General features: G+C 33.2%; 3 protein-coding genes across 8 annotated transcripts in view; 2 read left to right on the top strand and 1 right to left on the bottom strand.

The window, feature by feature from the left end:
- The window catches only part of LOC136989546 (uncharacterized protein NKAPD1-like), a 106,598-nt gene extending 99,896 nt beyond the window's left edge, over positions 1 to 6,702 (top strand). For all 3 annotated transcript variants that reach the window (XM_067287761.1, XM_067287760.1, XM_067287759.1), the window contains exons 3-5: positions 198 to 451; positions 912 to 1,013; positions 6,293 to 6,702. In XM_067287761.1, the coding sequence (XP_067143862.1) occupies positions 198 to 451; positions 912 to 1,013; positions 6,293 to 6,626 (690 nt within the window). In that variant the 3' untranslated portion in view covers positions 6,627 to 6,702. The remainder of the gene's footprint in view (positions 1 to 197; positions 452 to 911; positions 1,014 to 6,292) is intronic.
- Positions 6,703 to 9,233: 2,531 nt separating this feature from the next.
- On the top strand, positions 9,234 to 11,507 carry LOC136989558 (uncharacterized). The gene is made up of 6 exons (XM_067287772.1): positions 9,234 to 9,437; positions 9,508 to 9,714; positions 10,099 to 10,318; positions 10,617 to 10,839; positions 10,911 to 11,034; positions 11,172 to 11,507. The coding sequence occupies exons 1-6, from the start codon at positions 9,315 to 9,317 to the stop codon at positions 11,358 to 11,360; spliced, it is 1,086 nt and encodes a 361-aa protein (XP_067143873.1). The 5' UTR covers positions 9,234 to 9,314; the 3' UTR covers positions 11,361 to 11,507.
- A 4,858-nt stretch (positions 11,508 to 16,365) lies between these two features.
- The window catches only part of Ctl2 (Choline transporter-like 2), a 56,747-nt gene continuing 50,472 nt past the window's right edge, over positions 16,366 to 22,640 (bottom strand). For all 4 annotated transcript variants that reach the window (XM_067287737.1, XM_067287735.1, XM_067287738.1 and 1 more), the window contains 5 exons: positions 22,203 to 22,276; positions 21,732 to 21,802; positions 20,755 to 20,843; positions 17,050 to 17,134; positions 16,366 to 16,751 (listed from right to left, as the gene is read on the bottom strand). In XM_067287737.1, the coding sequence (XP_067143838.1) occupies positions 16,651 to 16,751; positions 17,050 to 17,134; positions 20,755 to 20,843; positions 21,732 to 21,802; positions 22,203 to 22,276 (420 nt within the window). In that variant the 3' untranslated portion in view covers positions 16,366 to 16,650. The remainder of the gene's footprint in view (positions 16,752 to 17,049; positions 17,135 to 20,754; positions 20,844 to 21,731; positions 21,803 to 22,202; positions 22,277 to 22,640) is intronic.

Raw genomic sequence — 22,640 nt, 5'->3', positions numbered from 1 at the left:
TCATTTATGGCACTTCCTAGAGGCAATAGATAACGAGATGTTTGAATGCAGATGGGAGATGAAACTGTTACGCTGTTGAATGATGATATTTCTCAGAAAATAATTAATATAATTACAGTAATTTAAATTAGTAGCATTCATTTCGGAAGATAATGAATCTTGCCTTTACAATATTAGATTTCTGTTTGAATTTATAGGTTTTAGAAGAACAGGATATGTGGAGACAGTGGGAGTTACAGCAAGGTTTAACGATGATGGTCTCTGACGATGCGGTTCACTCACGATCAAAGTACTTAAAAATGGATGTGGAAAATCATTCGCAAAGATATAAACCAGAATATAAAGAGAGTGTAGATTTGGATTTGCAGAATCAAGATGTGAAAAGTTTGAAAAAGATGAGAAATTATTGGTTAAATAAATTAGTGGAAGCTGAAGAGCAAGATCCTGATAGGTAATAAGACTTTCATAATACTACAGCAGAGTGTCGTTTATCCGAAAGCCGGTCAACCGAAATGTCGGTTAACCAAAAGCTTTCCAGTCAGACTGTGTTGTGCCGAATCGAACATTTTTTATACTAGATTAACTTCTAAACTATAATTTTTTTGTTTTTATATTTTTCAATATATTTATTTTGTTTGCACAAAATAAAGAAATAATTTTTAACGATACAATAGCCTCGATTATTATTATAAAAATTTTCATTAGGCTTAAAATCGACGAAAATTCAACACGAAGCGACATGCAACGGAGAAAAATTTTAACATCGGATATGTTAATATATTTTTTCGTACATAATTGGTTATCCAAATGACCCCAGTCTCTAATTGATTCGGATGAACTATGCTCTATTGTAATTTTGTTTTTATGTAAAATTATATATTATTTAGATTTATTGAATTTTTTTTACGTAGATGGGGCCATAGTGGATATAAAGAACTATATCCAGAAGAGTTTAATAAGCCATCATCATCAAAAAGTGATATTGATAAATGCTGTAAAAGGAAGAAATCAAAGTAAGTTTCACATAAAAATATACGTGGCAACCCAAAAGTTAGTTAATCATTATAAATACTAAATAGTTGTTGTTTATTCAAATACTTAAATATTTACTCTTATTTTTTATCATGTTTTCACAAATTTTATGAAGAAAAACACATTTAAACTTAGTTTACTTATCTACAGAAAGTAGAAAATATAACAATTAGTCATAGTTTAATACTGGTTGGAACTCTGACTAATAAGGTTCATATTCATGTGTTAAGCTAGGTTCACACTGTCATATGAACCACTAAGAATGAACATAACAAAGAGAAATGCTATTTGAATCATACTACACAATACTGAGTTAGAACATGATCGGTCAAAAAGGTTTTGTTTACAATCACCAATTCTCAGAAGAAAGTTAATTGGTCAAACAAATTGAAGTTCAGTAAAAGTTGAAATACTTTCAACTCCTAAGGATATGAATAAACTAGTCAAACAGTTACAGAAAGGGTGCAAACTGGCAGTTTGTATGCCAATGTGAACCTAGCTTTAGGTAGACACTTGTGATCAAACAAGTTACTGTAACAAAAGCTGCACTGGTTCAAGTATGCAATGGTCTCCATAGTTGTAAGAAACAAATTGGAACTATATTACAGATGCAGCTAAAGTGATTTGTTGGTAATACAGCCACTGACCACCAAAGAATGAAAACTATGCCAATAGGTGAAATGGACTTGCTCAATTGTACTGAGATTCATGTGAAATAAAACTTTGAGAGCTTATATTTCTCATGAATACGTGAAAATATTGTTGTTACTCCCAGATTTTTGTATTGAGGTTTGAAGTTCAAAGATAATGTATGGACATTTTGAACTTTTTCATCCTAAATTACAAAATATACTAGCATATTGAATGGCACATTCTTACAGAGCAACAAATATCTTGCTGAAATTGTGTGGAATGCAAAGAATGATTACTTATCTCAATTATTTTATAACAAGTGCAGAAGTAACACAAACATGTGGCATGCATAGATTACAATGCCCCAATACCTAATTACACCATACATCCATAAAATATATCCAATACTTATAACATTTCATAATATAAACAATTAATTTACAATTAATTGTTTATACAGGTACTCCTCACTTTACGACCTATCTGCTTAATGACCACTCGCACTTACGACCAATCGAGTTTCGACCTGCAATTTGGGGAATTCCCTTTCTCAGCTTGAGTGTCGGTCAATGGCGAATGGTGACATGCGCATGAAGCGTACTATAATAGTCTTATAGTACTATAATAGGCTAATAGCATACTATAATAGTCTTTTTATGAATAAATTTGAAGTTTGTTGCATAATTTGTATAATTTTACAACGATCCTATATTCCCGGTGCAAGTTCCTCACTTATCGACCAATTCGCTTAACGACGTAGTCGTCGGAACGGAACTCGGTCGTAAAGTGAGGAGTACCTGTATTATATTATATTATATTGTTTATATTATGTTTAATAGGGATTGCTATGTATGTTCATTGTATGGAGAGACTAATATTGTCCACTTGATATCACCTTTGTATTAAATTGTGGCTGTACGCCATATTTTTGTACATATGTATTTTAGATTTAATTAGTTTTAATAATTTTCTCTCTTTCTTAACCCTTCTTTCTAACTTCCTTTGTTCATTGTTCTGGCTTTTGGGAACGGGGGCTTCCCACTCCCCACCCACCAGGGGGCCGCGTGGAACAAAGAGTTCGAGTGGAGGACGAGTCAAATCTGGGTCACGAAGGGTCACTTTTTTCCCGGCCGGACACGAAGAAGCACGGACGAAAACGGCGAGCTCGTGAGACGGAATTCTGCGAGGGCCGAATGGAGAGCCGTGAGGTGAGGATCTGGATTTTCGAATCAGAGACACCGAAAAGAAATTATAGTAGAAGATATTTAAAACATTGACGAACCCAGAGACACGCAGAATAGAGCACCAGCCAGCATCGGAGTTCAGCGAGAACAAGGGTACCCCACTATCCTATCAATTCTTCTCATTTCCTTATCTCTATACTTTTCTATCCCTAGGTTTAAGTTAGTTAAGGATCGCGCGGGTTTCATTAGTATTGTCAGGCAAGTAGTTTCCAAGAAGGTAAGCTACTTGGGTTATTGTTACTAACGGACAGTAAGAGAAATTGGACCGAGGGAATCCAAAAGAACTCATCTGTATATATTGTATATCACGAAATTAAATTTGTTTTAATTGAATTCACGTGTCTGTGTATTCCTATCGCGCTTCACACTTCACAAAATAAATAAATAAAATAAACACTAAGAAATATAAAGAATAACAGATACATTTTAAACTTCATGACAGATCAATTAAAACAAACAAAATACTCATAAGGCAAAGAATTTTTTTGTGGAAATTTCTTAGCCTGGTTCTGCTAATCCTTTAGCAATTGTGGACCCAAAAGGATGCATTCAGTAGATATCCTTACAATGATATTATTATTATGTTGAGAATGTCATGCTCAGCTGATACTGGTGCCAAGTGATATGCCAGACTAAAGTCAAAGCATAGCTACCCAAACAAGTCTAACATTAAGCTGTGTTATTGGTATGTCTGTCAACATCTAAAAACTTGCTAACTATATGACATGTGTTCAATATTGCAGTTTTCTGTAGTGCTATGTATGTTTTTATTAAGGTTTAATGTTTGTAGAGTTTTGTGTGGTGTATGTGGTATAACACCAGTAGAAGAAAGGACAACAGGTACCTGTACAATAAATACACTGCTGGCCATCCAAAATGCAACACCAAGAAGGACCAGAGATATTACAGCCAAATTTATTTGGGAGATAACACGTTGTACAGAGATCAAATGATTGAAAATACAGTCTCTTGTGAAGTAAGGAAGATGATGGAATCAGTATGGAGTGTTGCCGCCATTGCTGGCTATAACCGCTGCTACACGCCTCGGCATTGAGTCAAAGAGGCTTTGGATATGTTGTTGGGGTATAGCATTCCATGCTGCTTCCACATATTGCCAAAGTTGATCTGGTGTAGCAGTGGGTGGTGTATCCTGGGTCAGTTGTTCTGCAATCATCGACCAGACATTTTCTATAGGCGAGAGATTGGGAGAACAAGGAGGCCAAGACAGCAATGCAATCTGATGGGCAAAGAAGTCTTGAGCAATACATGCCACGTGCGGTCACGCATTATCCTGTTGGAATGTGGCTGTTGGCAAGCTCTGAAGGTAAGGGAGGACAACAAGCTCCAACACCTCAGAAATATAGCGCTGGCTGGTCAGTGTACTGGCAAATCATACTAGAGGGGTGCGGGAGTGGAATCCAATACCACCCCAAACCATAATACTGGGTCTAGGATCAGTATGGCAATGCATAAGGCAACAGTTTGGCAGTCTCTCACCACGGTGTCTCCAGACTCTAATCCGACCATCATGGTGTTGCAGGCAGAAGTGGGATTCGTCAGTAAAAACAATGTCATTCCATTCGGTTGTCCATGTCTGTCGTTCATCACATCATTGCTGGCACAAATGCTTGTGGTTTTGACTCAACGGTACACGCAGTAATGGACGCCTTGCGGACATTCCACTCTGCTACAAACAATGTTGAATGGTACACACGGACACCAATTATTGCACAACAGACCAAATTTGTTGTGATATGGTTTGTGATGTGGCACAGCGAGCCATCACTGCCATGCGCACGATATGCCTGTCATCACGTGCAATGGTGCAACGAGGTGGGTGCAATAAGTCCCGTCGGTCCGTCATCCCTCCTCCATCCAGTGGTTACAGATCTGCATCACAGTTGCTTGCTTACGTCTGATACGATCACCAATTTCTCTGAAGGATAATCCGCAATCCCTATAGACAACTATTCTTCCTTGGTCAAACTCAGAAACATGCTCGAAAGACACTCATTTTCAATTCCAGTACTTCAAAACGGCCTTCTATTCTCCCTTTATATAGTGCTTGCAGGTGGTGCAACAGGTGCCTATGATGTGCGTTTGCGCTGAAATGCTAATCATTTGCACATCTCATCACCGCAAACGCATGGTGCAAATTTTACTTGATTTGGATGCTTCCTTCAGGGTGTTGCATTTTCGATGGCCAGCAGTGTATGTTATTCATCCTGTACATTGTCATTTCTTGAGTGAGTGGAGTGTACTTGTTAATTTTTTTATGTTGAGTGTTTGGAATGGAAATGTTTATTATATAATTGATCTTACTGCATTTGTCAATGAGTGATGTCAAGTCTGTTGTGATGAATTGTCTTTTCTGTGATTATGGCTCTGTTATAGCATATTTTGTGAATTTATTATTATTATTATTGTATAAGTGGGGACCTTCATGTGAAATGCAAAATGCACCTTGACCCTAAAAAGTCCATTTTGGATGCCATCCTTATAATTTTAGTCAGGTTTCTACAAAACTATAAAAATAATTCAATGTAATATGATAAGACAGCAGAAGTGCCGTCTATAACAGGCTGCCTCCTGATAAGCGTTTCTATAAGAAATTGGCTACTGTTCAGATGTTAGATGCATGAAGAAAATCAAGAAAACTCCACTTTGGCAGCCCATTTCTCGTGTGCAAATCAACTACTAGTATTGATAAATTTTATCTGTTCAGTCACTGGGGTCCTACCTGTTTGTGAATGTTTGGGGAAACAAAAGGCCCAATGACTTCCACACACAATCAGAGATATTAAACATAAATTAAAAAACATAACCCAGACATGACATATATGAGAAATATGTCATGTCTGAAACAATACAACTTATAACAACTCATAGTGAATAAAGATTACTTACATAGGCATAAACAAATGCAAACATAATAAGCCTTCTTCCAAAAGCCTATACTCACAAACAAATTTTTAAGTCACTACTAAGTAACATGTAGATACACTAAAGACAATAGTAGTAAACCATACACACACAGCACACTTAGGTCTAAGTAGCAGATAAAACAGTCTTTTATAAGACTGATCATTGTATTCATGGATAATTCTAAATATTTATTTTTTTTATTAGTCTCATTAAGAAAATTAGTCTTTAAATATTATACATTGGTACTTGAAAATTTCAAGAGCTATGTACAGCCCACATCACAATCTTTCAGACAAGAATATATCTGTTTGTGTGCTGTTAATTATTAAATTCATTATATTTTTTAACAGCTTGAACTTTAATTTGGCACAGCATCTTGCACTAATATGAAAATATACTCAATAATAAAACAATATAATTTATACTTTTATTAATATCACGATTTTTTATAATTACAGAAAGAAAAAGAAAATTAAAAAGAAGACATCGAAGGAAAAATCTTCAGATAGCAGCGAAGAATCATCCGAAGTCGACTCTGACGACGAGACTTCCTCCTCTTCTAAATCATATTTGCAGGCCGAGAAGAAATTAAAAGACAGGACTGTTAACGCAGTTTTAATAAATGGAGAAAATATTAAAAAGTGTAAGAAAAAGTCTGCAAAGAAAATTAAATTACACGGGACAATAAATAAGAAAAGAAAAGAAAAGTGCAAGAAAAGGAGAAGGAAAACCAAATCCCAAGACAGCTCCTTGGAATTAATTTGGGTGGAGAAAACTGCAGACAAAAGTTGACATCAATATTTTTAAAGTAATCGTCACCATTCATCTGTAACATATATTATATTTATATATCTGTTTTTATCGAGTACTTTCAGAAATTGAATTTTTATATGAAACAAACACAAGTTTCCATAAAATTATATATATGTATATTCTCACATAGTTCTCTTCATCTCATTAATGTATATAATGTACATATGTTCCCAATTACAGAATCACATTAGATCATTAAACATTATTTATTTAAATTTTTAATCAGATGTTTAACTTAAATACAAGAGAGTCAGATAAGTTATAGACGAACTTCATTCGTGATCTCGGTTTTTATTTGAAACAGACACATTTATCTTTTCTTCTATGTGATTTTTAAGCTTGACGTCAGTAATTCCTTCCTGGAAATCAGTTAATTTGACAAAACAGTTAATATTACTAAGTTGTAAATGAACAATCTGCATGCCATACTGCACACATTACATTTAGAAAGAACTCATGTAAAGATTCAGAAGATGATTTGTTGGTGGTCCATTAATGGTACGGGCAAAGTTTCTTCTAAGGGTCTTTGGCATTGTAAAAGGTAGAGTTAACACTGAGCTAAAGTCCTATACCTGCGACATTAAAAATTTGCGACGTAAGTTCTCAGAAAGTAGAACTTCTTTAAGAATGAAATTAAAGAATCTAAATACGGGATAAACATTGTTTGCCAATAATAATAATCTGGTGTGATTCTAGGATAATTGCAACTATATTTCTGTATGGAACATCATCTAGGTATGTATGTTTGCTATTAATTTTTCAGCCATATCTAGTGAAAGTTTTTCTTCAGATATATCCCTACAGAAGGCAAATATTTTGAGTAAGTCCTCAACACTGAGCTGAACAAATTATATTCATGGCTTATAATGTTTTGGTTATTGGTTCGAAAATAGCAGAATATTTTGATATTATATTTTAAGAAATAATAAACATTGAAGTATTACATGATGTTACTAAGTGACGTGCTTCTTGAGATGTTGACCCTGTCTAGTTCATAGACTTTCAATTCATTTTTAATAAATTAGAAGAAAAATTCTTTGAAAACCCAATATATTTTGAATTTGTCTAGTTTCTGAAAGTAAAGGAACTGTTGGCACAGTGAGGTCTCTTGGACTTTTTTCTATTAAATATTACTATATATATATATATATATATTATAATTCCTATTGCCTGGCAAACTTTAGTACAATGTATGAGTCATTCACAGCTAGGTGTAATCTGTGAGAATCATAATGTAAGTGGCTTTTGAATATATATTTTTTATCTGAAATATAAACAATATATATTTTGGATATATATTGTTTATACTTGAACACCAACTTCCTTTCCTGCCTTACATGCAAAGCCATTGTATTCTTGTCCAATTAATTTGTTGGTGTCCAAATGATATTCAGTACATTTACTTAAAATAGCATAGCTAATACTTTTTACTTTCATATCACAAAGTTTTGTAAATCCTAAAAATTCTTTTATATTTTTATTTTTATCAACAAACCTAATGACAAGTGAATGCTGCTTTACCCCAGCAATATCGCTGCTTTCATCAGCTAAGATTAAAAATCCATAGATTTTATTTGTGGCAGATGCAATGCTTTTTCATTTTTCTTGTTTTTAAAGCTTGTAAATTAAGTTTTCCGGATGTAAAAATATGTTGAAATTTTAAAATATTTCATGTTGTACTAGGCAACAAAGTTGTAAACTCTAATTTATTTGATAATTTTTATCTCCAGAACTAATTAGTAGAAAATGTGGGCGAAAGAAGATAAGAAAGAAAGTTCTTATCTTTAACTTTCCATTTGAACTGGGATGAACTTTATCTTCTTTCGCCCACATTTTATATGTTATATATACACAAATTATGTTTGGTATTGGGTTTTTAGCTTGCTTGTAATAAGTTCGGATGAGAGAAAACTCCAAGAACGAGTTGGGTAACTTTCCCGGCAAAGAAATAAAAATTACGTGTAGCGCCATCTGTTAGTTATTTTGAAAAAATCCCGTATTTTATATTATTATAAAATGGCAAAAAGCTTAACTTTGTGGAGAGGCGAGTTTTATAAAAGATTGCAAATGTGAATTACCAGTCCGAATCCTCTCCAGATAAGATTTACGACTCCACCCCCTCGACCTTTAACCACCAAAATTTAACAGCCTCAATCTCCCCAATATACAAAGACGACTTCGACAAAAATCACAGGAGTTATTAAGCTTCAAAGTGGGTGAACAAAATGATGCTTCCCACACACATACAGATAATGATATAAGCCCAATTTATTATTATTATTTTGCATTTCTCAACGTTTCTAGGTCCCCAGCCAAAAATATAAAAATCTTTGGGGTGGTCATTTTTCGACCCATCACCATACTTTTCCTTCTATTATATATAACGGAACGTATATAAAATACAAAAACGCGAGTCTTCCTAGTTCCTTTCTAAGAAAACTTGAAGAATATTTTAATTTTCTACTGTAAAGATCGAACATTTATTTATTATTTTAAATTATTTAACGATTATATAATACATAAAATTTACAATTGGAAACGGGAAGTAACATACAAGAGGATGTAGATAAGAATTTCGATTATAAATTAATGCCTCAGTCAGTCAGAAGCAGAATCAACTTGGCCCCTTTGTCATCTTTTTTCTCATAAATTCAGAAATATATAATTATGGGAGTCCTTACTTTCCTATTTTTAGGAGCAATGTTTCTTGGACAGTGTTTTGATTTGGTTCATTTTCAGTTTAATCTCGTGAATCCATATTTGGAAATTCAACTTGAAAATTATACAACGGTAAGATTTTTTAAAGTTTTAATTAATGTATGTGTATATATATGTAGAAACCGTATTTTCTTGTGTTTAGAGAACCCCAATTAACACGTTTGAATCAAAGTTCCGAGTAGTCTCAACTCCTGCAGATTTGGCAACCTTTTTAGGGATGGATATTATCAGTTATCTGAAGAAGGAGTACAATCTCTGGCCTTACAATCCCTCCAGGTATTTCTTGAACACTCCTAGAAGAAACAGGTTCGATAAAGTCACCATCGCTGTGAGGATGAATTTAAAAACGGTAAGATCGTATACAAGAAGGAAAAATCTGTATAAATTTCTTTGAATTTACTTGTTTCTGTGCTTAAATCTGAGAAACAACACTGGTAATACAGCTGCACTTATCGTGCAGCCTTCATTTGTACACTTGAGAGCACTCGTAAATACACCCGAAAGTCTGAAGGTCTCGGGTCTTCATACACGCACAAAGTAATTTAATTCTGTGTTGATTAATTGAAACCACGATGTATGAAAATGGCGTAAAGTAAGCTGGCACATAACGAAAGATAAACTTAATCAATGCAAAAAAATTTCTCAAGCTTGCGATTTTTTTTATGAATCTTACATATTGTTAATTTCTTCATCATCGCTTAAGATATTTCTCATTCCAAAAATATTAATTTAGGATAAAGAAACCATTCCTGCTGATACGCCTGTGAATGGAGATTGGGAATCCGAACAGAAAGACTTCGGAGGAACACATTATCTGAAAAGTTTCGTACATGGAGCAGAAGTTCATGCAATTATCGAGATAGTTTCAAAAAACAAGAGCCACTTCGAGGAGATCAAAAGAAGAGTGGAAAGAGAAATTGGATCTAGTGGAAATTTCGATGAAGATTTCAAAGGTAATTTCTTGAAATTAATCTTGGGAAAATAACGAAGAAGTATTTTATAATTTCTAGTTTTACTTCAATTTAATTCTCTTGTAATAATCCGAATAAGAAGGTTCTCGACCTGTGATCGATTTTCATGCTGAAATTGCCTTTATTACCGCGACGATGCTCGGCTGCAGAAATATATTTTAATTTTCTTTGAATTTTCACTAAGTTTCTTGTAATTCATTGCTACACTTTACACTGATACGGTGTACTAATAGAAATTATGCTACGACCATTTTATATTTAAATAAATATATCTTTGTAGAGAAATTAGATCGTGTGGTAGAAGAAATGGGAACTTGGTACGGAGTACCATCAACTTCTACCTATGGAATGAATTCTGGTTTTTTTCTTAATCTTCCAAAAATTCTTCAAGTGAAGGATAATCTACAGGGAAATAGATCATTAGTTGTTGAAAACGTGAGTATTCTCTACGAATTTCACAGCTTATCGGAAATATCTTCGATTCCTCCAGTTCGGATGAAGAGGTTTGTTTACATTAAATTCTAAATTATTATAAAGATCATCATTTTTTACATTGAAAATTCTATTTTATTAGAAAATTCTTAGAACAAGCTGCACGACTGTTGATGATTCATGAAGATATTGTATTCGCTCGAGATGAGTTATACGATTTCTTCAGATACGAAACGCCCGATTTAACGGCAGAGGAGGAGGACGAAGTAAGAAAATTGTGAACTAAAAATTAATTTTGTTTAAGCTTTTTAATGTAAAACACAATAAATTATTGTGATTTACATTTAAAAAACAGTAGTCTATCGTATATTTCTACCTGTGGGTCAATTTCTTTCTTTTACAGTTCAGCGAATTGTCATCCGAAATCGATTCCCTGCGTAGAGACATCATCGGATTAATAGGGGATATTGACATCACAACGGGTGGAGATATTCACCAGTTTGATAATATATTTCTCAAATATGGATCGGATGGTACCGAAAAGTATCTTGAACGTGTTCGGGAATTGATAAGCAGAATCACCAGAGAATAAGATATTCCCTATTCAAATTCATTCTGTTCTCACGCAACCAGTGTTTGTATCAATAATAATTTTCACTGTATACTACGAAGTCAAATTTTATTACGTATATGTGCTTTTAATCGAAATTAAAATAAAAAATTAAATTGCATCGTACAATTTACTGTACTTTTGTATAGGATACTGTACTTTCTCACGCTCACTTTCCTTGCAAATTTGAGCAGCCCTATATTAATAGAACCGAGATTGTACAATGATCTAATTATTCGATTATACTCTACGAGTTAACCAAAATATATTTTAAGTAAGACTTTATCGTAATAAGATACGACATTAAAAAATAAAAGTAGGAAACACCAATCCACTTGTGTTTTTCACTCGTAATCTTCAAATTTTTACTGCAATTTTCAATATTTTCACGAATTTCAGAAAATCTTTACTAATTGCCACAATAGAGACGTTTCAAGTCGACATCACGAGTGACGTCATGAGCATGCGCAATTGTCCGACGCCGTCTTTGTGGTTTGTTTATGTTTTGTGTGTTTACGCACACTTTAGCTGGAGCTCTTATTGTTTATTCATTGCGAATATCACTATGGTGAATTGTTGTGTAATGATAATGATAGTTTACTCAAGAACAAGACTTTTTAAAATTCCCGGCATTTTTTGTCATTAATGACCCCAAACTGAAGAACTTCCACTGCGAAGCCAATTTGCATGGCTCTCGAGAATTTATCCATATTGAAATTTTTCTGGTTAAGTGAAATACACGAATTTGTCAAAAACATTTCATTTCAGGTAAGCAAGAAATCAGATTGCTTGTTATAAACTTTTGCACGAGTATGATAAAGTGTGTACAAGCCGGTTGCATAAATCATTTTGTTAATAATTAAGTTAAATAATTCTAACAACCGCAGATTTTAGTTTGCATCTTATTATAGACCATTATGGGTTCGGCCAGGCCCACAATGGGGCGACCGGGTGGTGAGGGACGGGGCCCGACATATTCGAACGGACCCCCCCCCGAAAAATTCCTGGGGATTATTCGACCCGTTCGGATTCGATCCCGGGTCCCCCAGAGCGGTAGGCTGCCACCTTGACCGCTCGGCCATCCGGCCGCTACTACAAACCTACCTTAAGATAAGCTATTGTGAAGGCAAATATATGTAAATTCTATAGGCACTTCACATCACTTGCTAAAAAACTGAATAATTAAATAATTTATGAATTAAAATCGTCTGTTTATTTACATTATTATTCGTAAATGCTTAAATAATCATTATTTTAATAAAATACGTCATAATTTTAACCACAAACACAAAAAAATAAAGTTTAAGCCGATCGTCCACTCGCCATTCTAGACGTAGCAAACGTCATTATCGACCACATAGAATTGCCAGATGGCGGCGCTCGTCCGTCCGCCGTTCACGTTTTGGACTGAAATACGTGCGCCTCAACCTGTCTAATAATAAGCGCAGAGCCCAAAGGGTTAGGAGTTGAAATTTGGTACACAGTGTACGTTCTCGTGACGTACCCTAAAAATGGATTTTTCGAAATTCCCCCGCGGAGGAGAGGAAGAGGATTAAGGCTTATCCTAAGAAACAGCTTCTACTATACTATTTTAGATGCGATTTTTTTTATTTTTAACTGCGCTTTAGTAGGGTATGCCATGAGAATGCACATTAAGAAGGGATTTTTGAAAATTCAACTCTCCCAGGGAAAAGGAGAAGAGTTAGTTTTAGTCAGTATAAAGTGTAAATAATAAAGAAGGAAAGTAAATAGTGGCACATATAGTATAATTTTGGAAATTATATATTTTAATCATTTCCATTGTCCGGGTAACCCAAAACAATAAATCCAAAATAAACGAATTTGAAAGAATATTTCAATTCGTTCCAAATTCGAAATATAAAGTTCCAAACAAGTTTTCTTAGATTTTAGAATTTAAAATTAATCATTTTATTCAAATAAGGTTATCATAATTCTTGCACCAGGCGAAAACGTCCAAGATCGGCTATAATCGAATAATCTTCGCCGTCGTTACTTTTTGGCCGGGCAACGCCAGGCTCATCTGCTAGATGATAATTGTGTTCTAACTTTATTTTCCACCTTTCAATTTTTCTTAGTGTCTTCTTGTAATAAATATACAGTAGAGTTCAATATAAAAATGTTAAAGATAATCGCCTAGCAGATGAAAACTTAGAAATGCATTCTGAACAAATTGTCCATCCAGTCTAATTTACATAAGTGTGTATTTTTTAAAATATAAACCAGTAATTTTCAGTGTTCATTTACAAATAGCTAAGTTAATATTGCTCACCAAAATAGCCTAACATTTTTTTTACGATGTTACTTTTTACAATGATTTTTTTACATTAGGAACCAATAATCATTACATAACACCCTTCAAGTTGTTGCTGACAAATTGTTGTTATTTCTATATAACATACCATAATGATGAATTATTATTATTAAAAAGACCTTAATATTAAATTGTCATAACATATTGAAAAATATTTTTACCTGAAAGAAAACCCTTCCTCGTTGTATGAGTCGTCACCAGACTGGGTGTTAACATTATACATGGGGAATGAGAGTAGCCACAACCCAACTGCATATCGGGAGCGTTACGAAAGAGCACGTAATCAGGAGAAATCCAGCCACTTATAAGATAGTTGTGTGTCTCTAAAAATTTGTAAGCTTTCATTTGTGAGTGTAGTAATTTGTCGTCAAAACCAAATATTTTATGATGTCACTAAATTCTACTTTAGGTCACAACTCGATCTACTACGAAGATGCTGCCTTCGTATGGATCGACACCTTGACACAATGAAACTCTCTCTTCGTATAAAAGAGCATCTCGTCCTGTCAGAACGCGAGAATAGTCCGCCAGGAAAGCATCTTTTCCAACTTTGTTTATTATATAAAAATACTGCAGTTCAATTAACTTCAAATAGAAAAGAAGTGCCGCTGCCAACCTGTCAAGTAACAAATCACGTGCAATCTAAGCAAGCGGAAGCTAGACCACAAACATGGCGAAGGGGCGAGGCAAACGAGCGTTTTATCACGCGACATGCGACCTTGAAACCTCTCTATACAGGCCAATCTTGATGTCATAAACGAGAAAAATTTGTCCTCTAAAAGAAATCTGTCCTGTTCTAACATTGTCTGCTGTGTTTTACGAGAAGTCTCTTGGCAATAGTTTAATCCTTTGAGTAATTTTTTTCAATTTGCGTGATATTTATGAAAATTTTGTAAAATGTGAAAAACCATTTCTTATTTCTTGCAAAGTATGCAATATTTACTACAATAGTTGGCGTGAACAGCGGCAAGGACTAATATACGATGGCAGATAAACATCGCCATTTTCATGCGTTGTAATATAAATTCGATTTTTACATATGAATCTACTTTCTGATTAATTATTAATGGTAAAAATGACATTTGTTGAAATTAACAATAGTAAATATCTTTCTGATGAATTTATCTATAGATCACATACCAGGCAAGTGCCCACACACATAACGAGGTAATTGTAAGCTATATAATTTAAAAGCCATTGTTAACATTTGTAAAAATAACTGCAGATATCTTTTATAACAGTTCGAAGACGGACAAAGATTTGACGCATATTCAGATAGGATTGATAGAATAAGTCAAATACAAGACTCGATCTGTCAAGGGGATGCCTACCAGGAAGACTTTCTGTAGGAAATAGCCACTACCGTATTTAGCTGTTACACATATAAAGAAAACCCAGAACCGCGCGTGGTCACTTTGGTTGGGTGATATCAAAAACATACCGTACTGTACGTTATATAGAGGGTACTGTTCTCTAGGCCATGCATATATATTCATTTATGTTAATTTTTTTTAAATATAGAGTGCGATACGCATAAAATTTTGATGTGATGGCCTTTATAGTGGAATACCTTTCATATCAAAATTTATTAAAGTGTCCGTTTTCTAAGAGATTTCTTTACAAAACTAAAAAGTATTTTTCGTACTTCACATTTTATCAACAGTAAAATTCAGGGTCTAAGTCGAATTTCAGTGACACTCTCCACAATTGGTCAAAATTATCATTCTGAATAACTGCAGATGATATTTGTGTTCAATGGGCATAAGCCACAGAACAGTGACGAATATGCTTTAATTACAGTAAATGTAAAAAAGCTGATTGATATGATACATTAGGACATGCGTGCTGTAGGTTCACCACCCCAGATATAGATGGTACCCGACATACCCGTGACAAACAGCCCACGAGATTCCTGACACTGGACTCTAGATCCCTAGAAAGACTGGCCTGTGTCAAAAGTTTTCATGACCAACAACTTTACACAAGATAAGAGAAACTTACATTAAGTTTCTCTTGTATTTACCACACTTCTAAGCAGAGATAACTGCCAACATGCTATCTAGTGGATGTTCTGTGCAGTAAGAATTGCAGTTGGATATTTTCAGATATCGTACTTCTACTTCAACGGATGCTTTGGAACGAGTTGACGTGATCCATTATTTTCTAAATTGGTTTCGCTGAAGTCTCTTTTTTTAAACTGTTTCTGCCCGGCGGACACAGAGGGCTTGTTTTTTAGCAAGCCCGTTACAGATTCGACCAGACCCACAATGGAGCAGCTAGGCAGCAAGGGACAGGACACGACATATCCAGATGGACTGCCACCCAAAAATTCCCAGGGCTTTTTCAACCCATCTGGAGTTAATCATGGGTCCCCGGACTAGTAGGCTGCCATCTTAACCATTCGGCCCCTTCGTCGAGGTTTGTAAAACTGAGGGTCGATGACATTGAAATGATACAAGTATTAACACAAAAAAAAAAAAAACATTGACTACTGTCTCCCCCCTCTACTCAAAAGGGGCCTTTTTACCATGCCAAAAATATCTAATGGACCACCCACAAATAATTTCCGAGGTTCTCCATCTGGGCTATTAGTCACAGTTACAAACTTCCAGACATATATATATATACTTAAATACAAATATACTATTTCTGTAATAATGTGTATTTAAAAAACTTTAATAATTGGAAATTGTAAATGATAAATTCTTAAAAATACAATGATTTTGTAACAGGTACACATACACACACACGCACACATATGGTAAACATTTATATATAATTTTCTCTTTGGATTTAAGAGGTAGAGATAAAAGTTGTCACAGTAATTATAAAATGTCCGTTAAAATCATAACTGAAACAATAGAATTTTTTTGATTAAATCAACAAAATCGTGTTCATAATTTCCTGTTTTCTTTCAGAAAAAAAATTAACGTCTGGCGACTATGCTTCTTTTAAATTTTGCTTTCCAAGGACTTTCATCAGCCGTTTTGGCATGTAGTACGGACGTTCTGGAGATCCGTCATTCCTCTCGCAGTCTTCCACTATAAAAAATTAGTGGTATATTAATTATGATATAATATAATGCTTTTCTATAATAAAACCAATTAAATCTTTAAGGCATTCAAATCTTATTCAATTTCTTCTGGAGATTACTCCCGGAAGGAATGTTTCCAAGCCTTCCATTATTAAAATTTCAGGAATATCAAAATTACATAAATATGAACATTGCCCACATCCTACTCCCAAAAATCAGAGACAAATTTAACATAACAAGTAGAAAGTAAAATTAAATAAACTACTAACTGCTACTGAAAAAAATTTTATAACAAATTTACTTACAGAAGCAAAGGAAGAGAGTGTCCACAGCCATGCTGTACACGTCAAAAAATACTGTCGCTATCACAAATGAGCCAAATGTTACAATCTGAAAGGAAAAAAACACTATTGATTCAAATGTTTCAGAAACTATAAGATAAGATTTTATAGTAAATACAGGGTGTTCCCAAATGAATGCTATCATTTTAAATTACTGTAATTTGTAATTATGTTAATTATTACCCGAGAAGCACGCAATGTACACTGATTAACTGTCTGAGTTTCACCTCTCCCCCTCTGCATTTGAACGTCTAGTTGTGTACTACCTCCAGGCAGTGCCATAAATAAAATGGTAGAATATGGCTCCTGCATGAATTACAATTTTGTTTATGGCACTGCATACAAATTACTCGCATTGCACAATGACAAGTGATTCAGACTCTGCAAACTAGAACACAAAATGCTCTCTGCATTGCAAGTTGCCATTTTAACTTATGCTGCTTCATAAAGATAGTAGATGAGATGTTCCAATGCAGACCAAAGATGAAATTCGGATAGTCACTATCGATTGGTGTATGTTGCATACTTCTTGGATAATAATTAACATAAGTACTGTAACTTAAAAGTTGCATTCATGTTGAAAAACCCTGCGCATCATACAGCAACTAACAGAATGCATTTCTACATAACGTTGATGTTCACTTTGACTTTGTTTTGCAAAAATGAAGCAAAGCATTCCCAGAGTCCATTTTACCAGTCGTTGCTAAAGAATCCTCATTTGTTTCAAGTCTTAGTAACATTAAAATTTATTATCCTTATTACAGTTATTTGACTGTCGTGCTAAGCATGAGTTTACAAATAGCTTCTGCAAATTCTACTCAAAGCAGAGTTGAACGAAACCACCATCAAAACGTTAAGTATAGCTATTTAATACTTTGCCATATAATTTATTTAGCAATTTACTTTATTTACAGATTTATTCCTCCTGAATATATCTTCATATGATAAATTTTGAAAAATTCTGGTTTATTTGGAACCAATAAGCTTAATGCGTGGACACTCCCGATTGTATTTGATATTTATTTCAACCTTAGGGACCTGAAAAATGTTTTTGGCACCAGATCACTTAGTCTCATTCCTTATTTTGGCCATTACCCTAGTGAGTGCTAATTCAGAATAGTGTTCTATTTTAACTCTTTTGAAGAGTTCTCTTGACTATCTTCTACTATGGTTTCTAATATATCATTTACCTGTTCTGGACCATCCTTATACACCTTACTATTGACAATAACTTCTTTTAAATTCTATAAATTTCAAATCTATGGCCATTGACTATTCAATTTCTTCATCATCTAGTCATAAATCTCTTTTGCACTTTTAAATGTCTTACCCACCATTTACTTAAAAAAAGGTACTCCCATCTTGATAGCTACAATCTGGAATTAGTCTCCAAAAAATAGTCTGTTCACAAAGCTCAGTGTTAGGTCCTCACGCCCAAAAATGTCTGATAGTGAGAGTCTTGAATTCTGTAGACTGCACCAATGTCACATCTGTGGGAAGGCTTCTGATTAACGCAGAGCAGAAAACATTCCACACACGATTAAAAAAAATATCACTCCTTAACCTGTCCTGTATTATTCCCAACAATTCAGAGGGTCGTGACTAGGGTTTCTCAAATGGGATCCCGGTTGTTTTTTTAACCCGGGAAATCCTGCAAATTTCTTAAAAATTCACTTTTTTCTTATTTTATGTTAAGGTTGAGGAAATTTTGCAAATAGAAAGTATAATTAACTTATAAACTGTCAGAATACATTTGTATTTATTAATTTTAAACCTACTTATTAGTTTTTTTAATAATGGCTTGTTATGGCATGTCACAAATGGTTAATAATCAATACGTAGCTTATTTGTGGCAGGACTTCAAAAACTCTTTACTTGTCAGAACCTGTAATATCTGGAATAATTGTGCTTATGCTGTCTTAATTTTTAACCATGCCCAGTAGCTTCAATAATTGTGTAATGCCAGGTTGTGCAAATTGGGCAAGGATACAAACAAGTACGAAGTCTGCAAGTATGAAGTTTTTATTCATAATCTGATTATTAAAGGCAAACGAACTGCCAAATTATTGGGCTATGAAGTTTCTATTAAAGCAGTCGAGGTAGACAAATCAAGAATACTAGAGAACAAGAGAAGTACTACAATCTCAAAAACAAACTAGAAATCTTTCAGGATACAGGTGAAAAACACAATTTTTGTCTTCTCTTAAATGCATTAAGCCGGATTCCAATCACATCAATTGAATCGGAAAAGGCATTCTCAGTAGCAAGACTTTTCATTACTGAAATAAGAATTAGATTGAGTGATCGGAGTATTGACCATCTTTGCTTTTTAAAATCTTATAAAAATTTACAATATTTTGTATTATATTTTATTTACAAAAACAAAAATTACCTTCTAAGTTAGAAGTTTGATCTAAGTTAATTTTTTTTTAATTTTCAATTCAATTCAAAAGCATTTTTGTTGTTCTTGTATGCAGTTTCCAGCAAACTTTAATAAATGTTTTCTATTTGTGAAAATTTCTACATAATTCAAAGGTAATTTTTAATATATATCTTACACTGCATTATTAATATGATTTTGGAGGTTACAGAATGTATTAAATTATTTTAAAAAACGAAAAATAATTATATCATTTGATTTCATGATATTTTGTATATCTTAAAAATAATTAATTTTGTCCTAGGATTTCCCAGGATCCCAGGAAACAGTTCACTTTTATCCCGAAATCCTGGGACAAGCGAAAGACTGGGAAATGAGAAACCCTAGTCATGACCGTCGTTACAGTATTGGTACGTTTTTGGAACTAGACATCGCTAGTTGTTATAATTTTTTTATTAAAACTAACTTCAAAATATATTAATATAATTTTTTTTTGTTTTTTATATATATCTATTTTGTTTGTGATAAATAAAAAAATAATTTTGGACATAAAATAGCCATGATTACTTTTAAAAAAAAAGAGCATGTAATGTTTGCTAGGCTTAACATTGACAAAATTCAACATGGCATCACAGGTAATGGAGAACTTCATCATCAAATAAACAACAATCCTCAAATTAACTTAGTTTCTTCAAAAATTTATCAAATGTGGCACTCAACTCTACTCCCAGAATATTATTGTTCTTTGATATTGTCATCTGCTCTTTCTTCTCTTCTGACACTAGGTAATGATGTCTGACAATTCCAACATATTACAGATGGCTATAGTTTGTTGCAAGGTGTGCAATGTTTGCAAGGTAAATGAAGGGACATGTATAAATTTGAAATGGCAAATGCAAACAGGGTAAATTTACTTTAACAATATGTAAGAGATTGTTTAGTGTCAATGTGGATATAGACTTGCATTATTTGAAAAAAGGTGAAGTATAATGAATGCAAATTATATTAATTAGGTTTCAGGAAAAGAATTTGCTTATTCATCTTATTAAATTGTGTTTGTAATCTCTGGCATTTAATTCCCATCTCGTATAAAATCAATTTTACTGTTTATAATAAAAATTAATGTCAATAAATGTACTTGTACTTTCTCATCAACAGAAGATAATGACATTAAATGAAAACTTACTGTACATTAATTTAAATGCAGTATTTGTTAAAGCAATATAATCAATATTATCTCTCATCTGCAAGTATCAGTAGATAAAATATTTGATAATGTCTGTACTCACAACCACAGGAATGATGTAGTAGTTGAGTTCCGGTGTGCGATAGCCAAAAATACTTATTTTTCCGCTGAAAAAATAGAAGGACAGAACACCTAGAAATGCAAAATTTAAATTCATTTAGTCATTTTTCCAAACTTTCTGTTGTAATATTAAAAATCTTTTATAAAAACAAAAAAAATATATTTAGAATTTCATCAGAAAAACAAAGTAGGATTATAAATAGGTCAATTCTGTTGGTTAAAAAATTATTTAAGTAATGAATGAAATATTCTAGCCCTCAAACTACACAGAATTGCAACAAAATTTTACCTTAAAACTGATAATTAGCATTAGCCTATACATTATATTACAGTCTTTTCACTATGTCATGTCCAACTTGCACATTCAGAGATGGAATTCTTCATTTTGTATTATATCAGAGTTTCACATTTACCCATCAAACTTATAAACATTAATTCTTTACTAGAAATTTATAAAAAAAAAGGTGTAATGGTTAATGAAAGCAATCTTGGAACCTAAGCTTCCATCTTCTGTGTAAACATTTGCTTCCTCGTAAAAGGAGATTACCAAGTAAATCAAGGATTATGCATATTTACATCTGCATCACACTCGTATGCATACGTTTACAACTGATTAGAAAAACTTTTATAATTGGTATATTCAAGGAAGTAGGAATGATAAAAAAGTTCAGTATTATGCATTACATCTGCACTTGATTGACTCAATCTACAGACAACAATTAAGAGTAATTTAACCACATTAAAATGCTATAATCAAAACTTTCAAAGTTTAGATATTTAATAAATTGGTTCAAATGTAATATAAGGCATAATTTAAAAAAATAAAAATCAGGCAGATGTAAGCAATTCAATGGGCAATTTAAGCAACTACACTGCAATTTTGGGGTTGGAATTCTTTTTGAAAGGATTAAGATTTTATTATATATAAACATTATAAATATGAATAGACAAAAGCCATACCTGTTGCTCCAACAACCACTAACTTGCCAATTAGTAGCAGGAAATCTGCAGCTTTATCCAAAACAACTGTTCTGTAAATAATTTAAACAATTGAATTTTTAAACGACAGTTATCCATGCTTTTTCATTCAGTTATATTGATTTATTTTTTGCTTTTACCTTAAGTTTAAAAAAAAAAAAAAAAGCGCAATAAGATTACTAAAATAAAAACTTCATCTTTCCTTAAAACTTAACAAATGCAAATTGGAAAAAGCATGCAACTTTGCCTGAATTTTTTATCACCTGGCTTTGATAAAACTTCAACAAAAATTCTTTTTGGCTTCCCGATTATTTGAAAGAACTTTCCTTTGCATTATGACTTGTCAAAAATATTATTATTATTATTATTATTCCCTTTTCTTATTGTAGAATGTTGAACCTTTACCTCACTTAATACAAAACAAAATATAAATGATTAAATACATTCTCTTACCTTAAAATATTTCTCATAATAAGATTAAAGGCATCTTTGGCAGAAGTGCAAAAATTCTCTCCATACACAGCTATCTGCAAATTTTAATACAATAAAAGCTATTGTTATAAAAATAATTTACTTCGCTTACACAAAGTCTTACATTTTGTTTCTTGCGAGTTCGTATCAGTATCAGTTAAGGGCTAGGTTGATATTTTTTGTTGTAAAAGTTATAATCATTCTGTATGGCATTTGTTTCTGAAAACAATGCTAAAAATCAACTGTTTTACACTTTACTAGAGATGGCTAAAAGCATAAAATGCCATTGCTCCAACTACTTTCAGGGCACAATCAGAATCACACTCCATTAAGCATTCTGCATATTTATTGACCAGATAGGCTTATTTTGGATGGCTGTATTTCACAAACGGTCACACACAAAAAAAGTCCAAGGAACTA

The sequence above is a fragment of the Centruroides vittatus genome, unplaced genomic scaffold (assembly GCF_030686945.1).
Source record: "Centruroides vittatus isolate TY-2023 unplaced genomic scaffold, ASM3068694v2 scaffold_654, whole genome shotgun sequence".
Lineage (NCBI taxonomy): Eukaryota > Metazoa > Arthropoda > Arachnida > Scorpiones > Buthidae > Centruroides > Centruroides vittatus.
The sequence above is the reverse complement of the archived record's forward strand: the minus strand, read 5'-3'. Positions and strand labels throughout refer to the sequence as shown.

Excerpts from the sequence above, each read along its gene's own strand:
- LOC136989558 (XM_067287772.1), top strand. The coding sequence starts at position 9,315 with ATGGGAGTCCTTACTTTCCTATTTTTAGGAGCAATGTTTCTTGGACAG. Across the intron at positions 9,715-10,098 it reads TGAGGATGAATTTAAAAACG|GATAAAGAAACCATTCCTGC; the intron begins GTAAGATCGTAT and ends ATATTAATTTAG. Across the intron at positions 11,035-11,171 it reads CGGCAGAGGAGGAGGACGAA|TTCAGCGAATTGTCATCCGA; the intron begins GTAAGAAAATTG and ends TTTCTTTTACAG.